The 14,801-nt window shown below is 40.6% G+C and overlaps 1 protein-coding gene across 1 annotated transcript; it reads left to right on the forward strand.

Annotated features, from left to right (window-relative positions):
* Positions 1-10,111: 10,111 nt before the first annotated feature.
* Positions 10,112-13,525, forward strand: dlx6a (distal-less homeobox 6a). Its single transcript, XM_062487064.1, has 3 exons — positions 10,112-10,644; positions 11,206-11,399; positions 11,790-13,525. The coding sequence occupies exons 1-3, from the start codon at positions 10,338-10,340 to the stop codon at positions 12,027-12,029; spliced, it is 741 nt and encodes a 246-aa protein (XP_062343048.1). The 5' UTR covers positions 10,112-10,337; the 3' UTR covers positions 12,030-13,525.
* Positions 13,526-14,801: the final 1,276 nt, after the last annotated feature.

Consider the following 14,801-nt stretch of genomic DNA (forward strand, 5'->3'; position numbering starts at 1 on the left):
GACACAAAAATGAGCAAAATACATACATTAAGTCTCCCGTTTTCCCTTCGCACAAGCCCGGGAGACGGAGGAGGACAGAAAAAAAACTAATTTCAATATAAATGGAGGAGACTGGCAGGGAGTGTGTCTTTATATCGGCTTTTGAACATCACTTTTTGCTCGCCTGCGAGCCCCCTAGACTAGTTTTGCCGGGAAGTCAGGATGTCAATGTTAATTTTCTCCCCGTTGCTAAGGAGACACTCTCCAAGAGGGCCGTGATTTCCTCCCCCTCGGTCACCGCGCGCTCAGTCAAAGACTCTTTCTGTTCGACAGTGTTCTCAGTGCTGCGAAAAGCGGGCCGTGTTGTGCAATCAGACATATAGACGGACATCACTAATCAGAGCGCACGCGGGGCTCAGACACCCAACAACCAGCCGCCATATTGATTTTCAATGGTAAAAATGTCTTCCCGGCGAGCTATTCAGTAGTTTCTTTATAGACAGCCTTCTCGCCGTGATTGTCACGCCAGTGTGTCAATGGTTGAGTGAGGCATTAGCTTTCCTCTTACATAAACCTGCATAAGCGAAGGCTGGAGTCGCTTTAAGTTATTGGTATCAAAGCGGGCCCGTGCACGACACCTATGCGTGCATCAAGAGGGAAATTATAAAGCTGAAGACAAGTTGTCAGGAAGCCATGGTAAACATGAAACATTTTAGGCTGTCAGTTCCCAGCAGAGGTGATGTGACACAAATGGCTTTTATGCGCTGCCTTCAAATGACGCCTCTCAACCTCCATACGGTTCTGGTCGACACACCGCGGAGGAGCGCTCAGACACGCGGCCCTGTTCTACATTTATGAGTCTGATCGTTTCAGCTTAAGATGGAAGGTCTTGAGATTTTAAAATAGCCTAACCCTTAACAAACAATTCATAAACGTAACAAAGGGTTGATAAGTAGGCTACTCGGTGATTAATGTAGGCTATAGTACTATGGTGTAGGTGCATGACTGACGCACATGTTCAACCCAATGGTTCAACCTCAATACTGAACCTTGAACGGGGTCGAGTCATCTACATAAGCCTTAAAAACAGCTATTTTATTTGTATTAGTCTTTCATTTCTTAGTTATAATTGTTTTATGGTTATTCATCTGGAGTTGTAAATAGCTTGCGAGAATAACAGTTATTATGGAGTGTGGACAGTGTTGTGCATATTTAGCGTGCAGTGGTTGTTTGGCGTGTAGAACCATTTTTATTGTCGTTAGTTCAAGGGCTTCAACCCTGAATGATTATCACTACATACACCAAAGAAAAGAGAATCCACAATGTTATTACTTTGACATTTTATTTCATTTTATTTGTTTTGGAAAAACACATGGATGAACACATTTACACTCAATGGTATAGTGGGGTTAAATTATTGCACATTTTGCTCATATGCCAGTTGAATTGATTAAAAAGAAAGTCAAAACCACAAGACAAGAACTCAAATGTATGTTTCTGACTGCATACACACCAAAGACACAAGCGGAGGGCTAAAGTGAGGAAAGATCAAAATGACAGGGATTTTAGCGCCGAATCCTTTTAGCAGGCCACTGACACATGAATGAGGGGCAAGAGAGAGAAAGGAGGGAAAGAGAGAACAAAAAAAGTAGACAACCAATTTGGGAGTAATGCAACTAAAAACAGACAAGTGTAATTTCATCCATCTGGGCCGATGTGTAAAAGCGCTGCTCCGAACATTCCCCATGATTCTCCCTGATTGATCTTCCCCCGGACTGAAACACCTATTATTAGCTACGAGCCTAATAGCACCAGGATGGCTCCCCACTCCGCCAGGGGCCAATTCTCCGGTCATCTCCCCCTCACTCAGGCAGCTGTGGAAACTGGGGGATGGGGGGGGAGGCAGAATGGGTGAGGAGAGAGAGACAGGGGGAGTGTGTAGGTGGAAGGAGGGGGGGTGGGGGTCTGAGAGACAGACAAGGGGGAGGGTAGTGTGTGGGGAGGAGATGGGTGGAGGGGGTGAGGAGGAGATGGTGTTGGGGGTGTGTGTGAAAGTGGGTGGGGAGGGTGAGGAGGAGATGGTTGTGGGATTAGGGGTAAGGAGAGGAGAGAGAAGGGATGATAAGAGAGTTGGTGTGTAGAATGAAAGGTTGGATTCTGGAGGATGAACAGGAGGGAGAGAAGAAGGGAGGATGAGGTGAGGATGGAGAGAAAGAGGCAGATATGGGAAGTCGCTATGGGAAGAGCATCTGCTAAATGACTAAATGAATAGGTTTTCAGGTGGGAATGAGTGCTAGTAGCAGAGCAGAAATATAGATGGAGGGATGGAGGGAAATAGGAGGACAACAGTTAATCACCCGATAATTTTTTTTCAGAAGTTCCTTTCCTGATTCAAAATGTAAACAATAAACAGAAAGAAACAGTTTCAGCACCTCTAAAGTGTTTCTTAAAAAAGGTTCTGCTACAGGCTAATTGATTGTTTATTAAATGGATTAATTAGTTGTGAAAATGTGAATTTGTACATAAACATGACGATTCAGTCATTTAGCAGGAACAGTTAGTTGTTGGCATGCTGTTACGAGAGGGCCAGGGATTCAAACCATCAGTCTACAACAGCATGTAGCATCAACACTTCAATGGAACCCAAACACAACCACCAAACCAGTTTTCAACCTCATTTCAAATCCTTTCAACTTGTTTTGCACTGATATGCTGAACGTAAAAACATTGTGTGTTTAGTGAACATGATGCTGGCTTCCTCACAATGAGGACAGTGGGGAAACATTGGACCATTTTGTTGCAGGTAAAACATATTTTTGTCTGTCCTCAAATATTGTAAAGCTCTTGTCAAATATGTAGGGTTGAAGTGTTTTATAAGTTTGTTTGATAATCTCCTTCCCCACACACACATTATGAGAAGTCCACTGAATTAACCAGCTGCTCTCTAACAGCCATCACTACTGCTGTTTTCCGCAATTTGCACAGTCAGAATTTTAGCTAACATTGAGAAGTTGCTACAAGAAGGCTGAATGACAAATGTGTCTTGCTGACTTCTGGGTAATTGTAGCGATGGTTTAAGGTCGTAGGTTCCATTGTTAATCACCCCTTCAGTCTATTTGATTGACTGAAACCTTTTCTGGATGCAATGCATTTGCAAGGTCAATGATAACAATGATTGCTTACCTTCATTTCTGCATAGGTCGACTCTACCAAGTCTACAAAGTTCCACTGGAAACAACAGTTTGCACCTAATGAATGTACTAGCCAGGCCACTTATAACGGCATTATTAACCAAGAAATTATACTGTTGCTAGCAATACAAATTATTTCTCTGGAGTGACTTTCAAATGTGCTCTGAAACCTTATTTACCTCACAAAGAAACCCTGTTAAGGTCAGTTTTATGTTATGTTGTTTATGTTGATCGGTGCATGATATTCGTTTTAATTGTGTTACCTATCTACATTGAATGTCTGAACTGTTGTGGTTATTCAATCATTTCACCAAAAAATTTAAATGGTGACTTTTGTTTTCTGTTTTGACAAAAAAAATATGTACATCCCATGATACCATAAAAAAAATAGTTTTGCTTGCTCAAAGTTGTCTAGTGCTTCCAACAATTTAAACAACTGTTTACCTGTTGTAAATCAAATATAGGTATAAGTAGATTAATAAACGTGTCTGTTGTGTCTGTGCTCACAAACATTTACCGACTATGAAAGAATTTCCTTGTTTTCAAATGCAGTTTCAGGGTAGGTGTGTTTTTGGATGGTAGACAATGGTAAAGAAATATCATCCGCCAACTCCTGCGATCGTGTTTTCCTGAGAACCGGGCGAGCTATGTGAATGAAGCAAAGCTGTCCATCAAGAAGCATTTGACCAGGTGTGACTTTTTTCTTTGCCTTTCTTCCACTTGGGTACACTTTGTGCTCTAGAATTTCAGCCTCTTTGTGTTTAAGACCGTGTACTATGTGAACCACTTGTCTGAACACCAGTACCTTGTTTTATGGATCTGAAGGGAGGTTCTCAGTGACAATATCTGTGAACCCTGTCGTCTATTTTGTTTAAACTGTTGTTGGTTTGCGGTCTGCAAGAACAGCTTTCTACTGTTTTCTGAAGTCTTAATTAGATGTTAAGTCGACTAATAAAGTCTTATACTCTAATGGATCTGGAACTTTTCCTCCGAATCTTAGATGTTTTCCATTTTGACTTGTAGTAGGCCTAATTATTTTATGACTGAGTAGCATGTTCCGAACTGAATGTCGCATGATTTAGCCTGTCATTAGGGCTGAGGTTCATTCACCACACGGGATTGCTTGCCCATTCAAGAGATTACGGCGTGGCTGTTATATGATGTCTTCACACACTGCCTGTCTAAACCACAGACAGGTTCAAATATCTTCAAATATAGGGAAATCTCTCAAAATTAAAATAGGATGACATTTACATAAATATAGAGAAAGATAATCACTATTTGGTTCAAAAAATGTTCAAAAAAAATATTTAAAAAAATAAAACGTTACATCCTCTGTCATTATTCCAGTCGTCATCTTTACTCGTTTTTGCTCGCTTTTGTTTCGCTTGTTTGTTTGTTTTTTACACAGAAGCATAGCCTGAATACAGTTTACAGAGGTTGGGTTAAGACAGACGTTATCGCGGATTAACGCGTGCGGTGATATATATCATACAATTCCAGCCCATGACCCCAATTTAGCATCCCCCAAGTTCCCTGTTCCCTGCCAAATGCACCACGGTGTATTTATCATGAATAGCCCTACACTGAGTGATGAACATTCGGAGTGGTATTTTGGATATTATATTATAGCACGGAATTGAAATGTAAAGACACAGCATCTTAGAGCCGGAGATATCCACCTGCTCTTTACACCCTGGTGGACGTTAGTTTCGCTGCTGGATCTCCATCTCACTATACATGAATATGTAGATTTGTGATTTATATTACCAGATCAAAGACAAAATCGTAGTGTGTGTTTACGGATTAAAGGCTATAGTTGAAAGAAGACCTGCATTATTTTAGGCTACCCAGTTAACCTGTAGGCTACTAGTTCCAAATGGGTTTGTTCTTGTCTCTGGTGAACGTGTGTTGTATTGTAGTATGGTTACAAATATAAATGCTGTTTATTAGCCTGATGTAAGAGGATACTGTGATGATGTTATTATTATTAGGCTATAGTATTAGGACCATTCTTATAGTTTTATCATTCGTAGTAGCATATCATATTATTTAATATTGAGGCCTGTAGCCCTACTACTGATGATAATAATATAATTACAGCAATAGCCTACTAAGAATAACAATAATCCTCATTCTCATAATTGTCATAACAAACGTTTTTTATTTGAATAAAAGCTGCTAAATCTTTGCCTTTGGTACTACTACAGTGGGCTATGTCATCAAGCGGACTTATTTAGACTCATTTAATAATTTCAGTCTAGGCACGCTCCAAACTGAACAAGTTGACACACTATACACTCGTGGTTGCAATTTCTGTCAGTCAGGAGAGTGAATATTTGGACATAACCGGGTCTTTTCTTAGTAGGCTACGAAGTCCCTTTGCCTTAAATAAAAAACGGTTGCATTCCCGAGACAACTTAACCTACTTACACAAAAAACTGTAAATTATCATCGTGAACCTTCAGTCAGGAACCTATGGATTGGTGTAAGAGATGAAACATAAGCCTATCGAAAATCGGACAAAAATACGACTATGATCAACAGATGGATAGGCTCTCCAATTATATTTCAGGAGGTTTGAAAATGAATTATTGCCTTTGAAGTGCATTATAGGACTGTGTGATTTGCAAGTGCTGAACCACAGGTCTCGCTCACTTTGACTGCAAACGAAAAATTACACAACGAAAAAAGGACTCAAGGCAAGAAAAAGGCTATCTTTGTTTGCCCCTCATTGTTTACCACAGGATTCTTTCTCTTTTTTTCATTTTACTAATTCATTTCAATGGCTTTCAAACTGGAAAATGGAAATGTTGCTCCTGCCCTCTATTTCAGCAGCAGCGTCCTGGCAACAGAGCAATTTTCTATCATCAGGGATAAACGGCATCGAACAGTACATTCTGATAAAAAAGCCCATGATTGCTGGCCTTCCTGTCTGTCATCTCCCGGCGAAATCCTCTCCTTCAAGCTCGAGCCGTGTGCTGTCAGACCTAATAATGTCGCGTATTAAGTCAAGAAAAAAGCTCCAAGGGGAAGCCTATAGCATACACACTGAGGGTTCTTATTCGTCTGCAGAGATAAAAGGTGTTTTAGCAGCTATTCAGGGTTTTAATTTCGATTAATTGCCCAGTAGCCAGATACATGCCCCTGTCATTACTCTTCCTCTGTTAACTCGCCCAGACCTGAATATCCAGTGTTTCCAAAATAAAAAACATGTTATTGGCTTCTCCATAGACCATCACCATAGAACCTCAATGGCCAAAATCAGTTAAATAACTTCAATTAAATAAATCAGTTGACTCATTCTTATTTACTTCTTATGGTTGAACATGACCTATAGTCACCCTGGTGACGGCAGAAGCAAGGAGATATTCAACTTCCTTGACTCTAATAAAGGAATATGATATAGGATTGAAAGAAAAGTGTGATATGTGTTGTCTTGTTCTCTCGTTCAGTGTCCAGCCGCTTTAGTCAGTTGATTAGGCGAGAAAGACAAACAAGCAACCGTAATTAAATCGCTAGGTATGAGTCACGTCTGGTATTTCAACCGTGTTGAATGAACTCCATTAGAGTTTAGGAGAGCTAAAGGCGTCCGATGGAACTCGTTTTTGTTAAATGTGTTTAAAGCGTGTGTGTTTCTATTTCAATAGAGGTCCGTTAAGGCCCAGACTAACAGCCAGCATACACACATATAGGCCTATATATTTACATATAGGGCCTACATATAGGCCTATATATATAGGCTACATGTGTGTGTGATTTTAGCATTGATTACATTAGGTCTATATCAAATACGGATAGGGTGTGGTCTAAGAGAATATTTCCAGGTAAGGCAATTTAATAACCGTAAATGTATATCAGAGGCATTATTTTGATCAGTAAAGATAGTCCCCGCTCCCAGTATAAAGCCTGGTTTATCTCTTATGTGTACAAAATGTACACGCCTCAATGCCAGCAGACATGGCTGTACACAGAGCAGACACATCTGTCTCGTGATGCATGGGAGACGAGGGATGCTTCCCGTCTGAATCGTATTATGATGACCCATGCTAGAATACCGACAGCTGCGTGTGGTATCCATCTGCTTTTCTCTCGACACCGCTCTCACTGCAGCGATGGAAACCCGTCGACGCCTGCGTGTCTGCGAGGAGCCAGTGGGTTTGCCCTCGGAATGGAAGAGACACTTAACTACTCTACTGGCCTGAGTGGAAAGCCTCGACAGTCCCCATCGCTTCTGAAAGCAGAACGCCACAAGCAAGGAGGTGGCGTTCCATGCAAGCCATGTCAATAGCTGTTAAGGCCACGGACCGCAAAGTCCCAGGCACTTTGGAAGAAATACGACTGTGTTTTGCGCAAACTCCATGCGCGCGCTCGCAAATAAAATTATTAACACATGTTGGCGAAACAGACTCATTCAATCAGACGCGCGCTTGCGCACGCACGCACTCAAAGAAGAAGCACGCAGACATTCAATTCGATGATTGAAGTATCCTGATATTAATACGCATTAAAAAGCATTGTGTTTGGCGATGAGCTCAGCTTAAATCAAAAGTTTGGGTCGAAAAAGTACAGGGCCATGTAGACTATTTCGATTATATAGGCCTATGTCTATTTTCCAAACCAGAGTTAGTGTGCATCGCTGTTGGGAAACCCCATGTCTAGCTCGCTGTGGTTTGATATTGAGTGATTTTAAAGAGTCATTAATCACCGCGTTTATTGGACAGCGCGGAATAAAGACCACTTCTGAAAATCATCAGGATTGATTGAGCTGAAGGTCAATCGCCCACTTAGGACAGACATTGTTTTTCACAGTTGGACGTTTTTTTTTTTTTTTTTTTTTTTTTTTAATATTTCTCATAAACATGTCGTTAATAATAAACGAATAATAACAATACAACCAAAGTCATACAACCAGACTACAAAGCCTTGAATAATATCCTAATATCCTAAATGAGAATATTTCCCAAATATACTTGCTTGCTGATACTCGTGCTACAGTATGTATATGGATATAGGGATGAACAACATGCTCAGGCTCAGGACACATTTCATAATCAAGGAATGCTCCTCACACTGAAACCTACTTATGTGTCCCTTTAATCCATTAATGGGGTACATTTCAAATAGGCTGTATACTGTCGAGAAATCACAAAATATGAGTATATTGCTAAAGTTACAGGGTCTCCCATCAAGCAAAATGTCGCCTGCTTTTTAACACTTCAGTTTAATCCTGCATAACGTCCCTTCTTACTCCTGAACGACGAGACATCCACTTTACACACAGCCTGTAGGCTACCGGTAATATAATAAAACTGTCAAGAGTGCGCACACAGGTGAGTCTGCTCTGTCCTGGAGGTGATAATCGAGAATGTCCCGGCTAATCATGCATAAGATAGAGACGCAGAGCAACAACACCGAGGAGTATACGTTTTGCTCGTGCCATTCAAAGCCGATTAGAGAAGGCGAAGGGTCTGGTTTCTCTCCAGTGTCCAAGTAGAACACGGATTGATATAATTCCACCACTCTGAGCGAACGAGCAATAAGAACCCATGTAAAACCATTACATTGTAAAGTCACAGAGAGTGCTCAGTCTAAACTATTTGACGATCTCGGCGATAATATAAATAAGCAACATAAGACATGCACCAAATGACCTGCCTTATTAGGTGTCTTACCTCATTCTGTCCATTGCGAATAATCTTGAAATTCGTACTTTTTCCGTTTGGTTATGCACTAAAAGTTTAAACTATTTAATGTTTGATTCATATAGCAAATATTTCATGAACTGTGTCTGTGCGTCTCGTTTGGTCCACTGCTGTAAAATGATTATCCAGCTGGGTTGTGCACTTTTAAATCCCGCAAAGTAAATAACAACCCATGGAAATAATAGCAAGGTACCAAGTTCTTGTTGTAGAAAAGGAGAAAATTGAAACTAAACGCAGCATTTAGACAACCATTTTTGATAAGAGGATAATTGAGGCGACACTGGCGTATAATTAGAGGATAATTTATGCTATATCCACTTTATTCCACCTCCCCAAAATAAATCCAGTCCATAATCATTACAGGCGAATTGTTCTTAATTTTATAGCTGCAATTTGAATAAAGTGTGGTGGTTAATCAAATAGGTTTTGGTTGCAACTGATTGCAAGCATAATTACTTTTCAACACCATTTTGAAAAGAAATATGCCACACTGGAAAAGCGTGCAGATAGCATTGTAAAAAAAATATATGCATCTATTTATATTTTCTTCATATAGCCTAAATTGGGCAACGTTTAATTCATATTTTGCAATAATCGTTTAGATTGGAGTGCATGAAATGTAGGCTACAAATCCTCAAACTGATAATTTACATATTCAAGATGTTATCAAGCATCTTATTTTAACAGAGATAAATTATCCTGTCACTTAAACACAACATCTATCTGCAATACAAGCTATTGTCCAACACGCGCCTTGTTATTTGAGGCGTCACACGTAATTTAGCGTTGTCTAAAACATGTACATGAGCCTTCACTACGAAAGGGGTAGGCTTTAGTAGTTTGAAGGAGATTATATGAGCATAAGTAGATATAAGAGAGGATTATCAATTATATTTAGTCGTTAATGTTTATGAAAACGAGTGTAGGCTAAGGCCTATGCGTTATGCGTAATGTGGGGTAATTGCGTAAAACAAACTTGACAGGACGCTTCCAAAAGGCTGAATTTTACAACATTAGGGCGTTTGATGCTTGTATGTAGGAATTAGCAGACCGAGCCACCATATATCATTTCCCCTATGGTTGTGCCTGCGGTAAGAGCTGGTTAGGTGGGTTAACTCGCGCTGAAGTCTCCGTGAAGCACAGTACTGATGACGTTGGGTGGAATGACCAATCGGAAGGCGCTGCCCTTTGGAGACAAACCATTTTACTTGTAGTGTCTGCATCAAGTCTGAAAGCAAGGACTCAATTTTAACAGAAACCACCTTAAAATCTCTGCCTTAACGTATACCCACCTTCCGCCACATTGAGTAAGAATATCAGAGGAGAACGAAAAAAGACGCCGCGGGAAAATTCGGGTGTTAATAGGACTATCTTTTCGCTGAGGACAGAGAGACAACAGTACAGCGAGATAACCCATTTGGACTTGAGAGAGGGGGTGAGTGCTCTCAAGGCAGAAAATTTGATGATGACCATGACTACGATGGCTGACGGTCTGGATGCTCAGGACTCGTCCAAGTCTGCGTTCATGGAGTTTGGTCAGCAATCTCACTCACAGCAGAGCTCACCGTCGATGGCCGCCAGCCACTACCCGCTACACTGTCTCCATTCCGGGTCGCACTCTCACCATCAGCACGATAACTCTCCGTACCCCGGTACGAATTCTTACAACAGGTCGCTACCTTACTCCTACGTGAGCCATCCCCACCACAGCCCGTACCTACCGTCTTACCACAACAATACTGGCGGTCAGACTAGAATAGACAGCACAGGTAAGACCATTTTTTCCCCGTTAACGATAGAAAAAATATCGGTTTTATCCTATGATAAAAACGTATTTTAGCAAACGGACGTTATGCTGTAAATATGTCGTTTGAACATAATATTATTCTTTACACTGTTTCCTCCGTTTCGATGCTGTCTAATCCTTCGGTAAAGCGACGTTTCCATGCTCCTCTTTATATGTTCCGGAAGATGACAGCCGGGGAGCCCTCCAGCATTTTGAATTAGGCAGGCTACTCTCTTTGAAAGTTGCAATTAGTATTTAATTGACATGTCATTACATGTAGTATCCTAAATATGACAGAGGATTCAATTATGATTACGTTCTTTCCTGAATGGAGCGGACGTGACATGTGACCATCCCTTAGCACAAACACATTTTCATTCAGTTTCATATTATCAAGATTGTTCAAATTGTAGCCTATATGTCTTTCTCGAAATTTTAGGACATCCATTTTGTGTTTTTTTCCTTATTTAAAAAAGAAAGTGAAAAACACATTAAGCTTTTGCCACGGTTACACATCTTAACGTTATAATTATTTTTGTTGCAGAGCAGCAGAAGACGACAGTGATTGAAAATGGAGAAATTCGTTTCAATGGGAAAGGCAAGAAAATTCGTAAACCTCGGACGATTTATTCTAGTTTGCAGCTTCAAGCTTTAAATCACCGATTTCAGCAAACACAATACCTCGCATTACCAGAACGCGCCGAGCTGGCTGCCTCTCTTGGCCTGACACAGACACAGGTATTTAAACCTAGAATCATAATTTAGTTTTAACGGTTTACTTGTATTCTTGTTCATATTATTGTCATTAATTATTTATTAGACTACAACATTTAGGTTATTTATTCAATAGTCATATAATGTAGGCTAATAGACATATTTAATTATGTACTGCATGTAGTTGCTTTTCGTGGCCTGGGCCTAGCACTATATAGGCTGTAGGCTGTTGTTTAATGCTCGATAATCTTAATATTAACTGTTTCAAGTACAAAACATCCTTCAGTAAATGTATACAAAATTAATTAACTTAAAATGTTAAAGGTATGCTCATACTTGATAATCTAGGGCTTGTTTGAGTTCTATATACGTTTAACTATTTTGTCTAAATCATGTCTTTCTCCTCTCGTGCAGGTAAAGATATGGTTCCAGAATAAGAGGTCAAAGTTCAAGAAGCTGTTGAAGCAAGGAGGCAATCCGCACGAGAGCGACCCTATGCCTGGTTCCATCGCCCTCTCTCCACGCTCTCCAGCAATTCCGCCAATATGGGACGTGTCGGCGTCCAGCAAAGGAGTAAACATGCCGGCTAACAGCTACATGCCCGGGTATTCCCACTGGTATTCCTCCCCACATCAAGAGTCAATGCAGAGATAGACTGCTCGGATGGGAAGGCCGGAGGCCTGACTGGAGAGCACAGAGTCTGAATCGTTTCACCTGCACAATTGATTTCCGTCAGCCTCGAAACTAAATCCTGTCTCGCTCGAGGACAGACCCCTCGCAGACAGGCTTGGCTGCTCTGCGCGTGAAGGATAACAGAGAACAAGACTCTCTAATGTGGCACGCGGCATAGGGACTAACCGTATTATCTTACCCATGGCTGTTCAGTGGGATTGCCTTTGTTATGCTTTCATTCATCTGACTGTCAATATACCAAATCTGTGGCATTCAGCGATTTGAGCAAGGACTGCACATTCACGCGTTGACACGGGTGGAACCCTATGCCGTGATATATTGATGGGACTCTTTACTGCTCCTTGAATGGTTATTTCTCAAACATGCAAAACAAAGCAATTTGTCTGTCTGTAAATATATTCTGCGACTTCAGTTGTACATACACTTTTTATGTTTTGTCAAATGGAGTAAACCATGACTCAAAATGACGTCTCCTGTTCTATACTGAAACATTTAGTATATTTCTCATTTCAAACAATGGTCCATCTCCACAGTCCTTGATGTCATTTTTCTGAGTTCTTCAACAGCAGACTATTTCACAAAATGTTCCTCCCAATAACCTAAGTTGCTTTCTATTCTAAATCACCCAGACAACAAATTCTTTAATACATTGAGACATTAATTATAGGAAATTAACTTACCCTACTCTGATCCTCGCTACATTTACCGTGCGAAAAAATTGCATTATATGTCCAGCTCATCTTGTCATTTTCTGCCTCAATTATTAGAAGTATTGACAACATGTTTTTCCTTTTCTATCGGTCCTAATGCAAGACGCTAAATGCCAAGCTCCACGGGATCGATCTGGGACAAAGCACCCAGCTGCAGTTCTGTTCAATATGAAGGAGATATTTGGGACAATTTATGGGTTTTTATCCAAGTGAGGTTTTTTTCTATTCTCATAAATGCAGGCATAATTAGGGTAATTTTTTATGTAGCCCGCTGATTACAGCGTTTTTACCGTCAAAGATAATTACCTGTAATTTTCTACCACTTTTAATACGAAAAGGCATCTTTATTTGGATTTGAGGTAGCACAGACGGAACAAAAGACAAAATTATTCGGTTATTCATATACAAATTGCCGAGAGGACTGAACGCTTGGGATATTATCTGAAATTACAACGTTGAAAAGGAGAATGAGAAAGCCTCGCGCAGCTGTCATGTCATGGATGTCCCACTGGCAGACTACCTGGACTACGTTTCCCAAACCACATTATGTGCACTCTCAAGTTTAAGGCTTGTTACCCTCAAAATATAATGTGGTTCACTGTGAAACTACAAACGCACTGACAACACTTAAAGCATCGTCATGGGATATGGAGATACATACAATATGGAAGCATGATTTTAAAATATTATCAACATGGTTCTAGATAACATTGTGTACAGGCTACTCACAAATAAAAGTAGCCATCTGTTTACAAATAAAGAGTTCTTACAAAATTGGATGTATATGAGTTACTCGGAGATAGGCCCATTTGTTAAGGAAGAGGTTACATACGCTAGACAACAGGGAGAAAGAACAGAAGGGAATATCAACAAATGTGAAAATGAGGACAAGAGCCCTTGGGTCACAGTGAACTGAATATGTTCAGAGAGAAAGGAGAGAAAGAGAGAGTAAGAGAGAGAGAGAGAGAGAGAGAGAGAGAGAGAGAGAGAGGGGGAGAGAGAGAGTAAGAGAGAGAGAGAGAAGAAGAAGAAAAGAGAGAGAGGTGGGGTGGGAAGGAGATGTCAACACTCTGGTCTGTGTGGTCTTTTGCCAACATTGATTGATGCAGTATGTTGTACGAGACTTACTCTCACACACTCGGTGCTATCTCACAGGCTATATAGGAGCACAGGAAGTGTCCGATCTGTGGCTTTGTTATCACCATTGAGGTAGACTATTGATCAGATATACCCAGATACAATTCCTACAATCGGAATATATTTCCCCGTAAAAGCCTCAACATGCATGCAAATATATGTGGCTATAAATCACGATGATCCGTTTGTCAAGGCCTTGCTCAATGTGACGCTTTTTGTAGCCAGATAAAATCATGCAAGTTCAGACTTTGACCAGTAACTCTAGCAATAAATCCACAAGGGACTAAAAACTATTGATGTATTTGATCGTTTGAAAGAAAATAGCCTTACCTTAACGCGTCTCTAAAACTGGTCAAAAAGCCTGTGCATCCCGAGCAAGCACTGCGACAGTGCACGATTTTACTGCTCGTGGTTGAATAAGCAAATCCAGGTGTGAGTGTTTGCACACCCCGGTACCTCTTATATATTGCCTGCAAAATTAGCTGTTATTACTGTCACTGTTTAGTGATGGTGAGCTAGAAAAAAGCCCTCTGCAATCAAGAACCAAGCGCATCTTTGCAAATTATAGATAATTGTCAATGTCCAGATTATGATAATGGAGGCCTAATCCTGGAGAATAATTATTGTTGAGTGTTACAGTTGAAGCTGTCCAGTAAAACTAATTGTCATTATTTAGACTCGATTTGCAAAGGGAACTCGCTGAGTGGAAAATGTTCAGTTAGAATTTAACGGGGCTCTCGATATAATGGCATGGTGTGTGTACGTGTGTTTTTGTATATGTGTGTGTGGGTGAGAGCGTGTGTGTGTGTGTGTGGGGGGGGGGGTGTTGGGAGAGGGATGGTGGATAACAGTAATATGAAAATCAAACGTAGATTTCTCGAGTAGC

The sequence above is a fragment of the Osmerus eperlanus genome, chromosome 20 (assembly GCF_963692335.1).
Source record: "Osmerus eperlanus chromosome 20, fOsmEpe2.1, whole genome shotgun sequence".
In the NCBI taxonomy this organism is placed as follows: domain Eukaryota; kingdom Metazoa; phylum Chordata; class Actinopteri; order Osmeriformes; family Osmeridae; genus Osmerus; species Osmerus eperlanus.

Excerpts from the sequence above, each read along its gene's own strand:
- dlx6a (XM_062487064.1), top strand. The coding sequence starts at position 10,338 with ATGATGACCATGACTACGATGGCTGACGGTCTGGATGCTCAGGACTCG. Across the intron at positions 10,645-11,205 it reads GACTAGAATAGACAGCACAG|AGCAGCAGAAGACGACAGTG; the intron begins GTAAGACCATTT and ends TTTTTGTTGCAG. Across the intron at positions 11,400-11,789 it reads TTGGCCTGACACAGACACAG|GTAAAGATATGGTTCCAGAA; the intron begins GTATTTAAACCT and ends CCTCTCGTGCAG.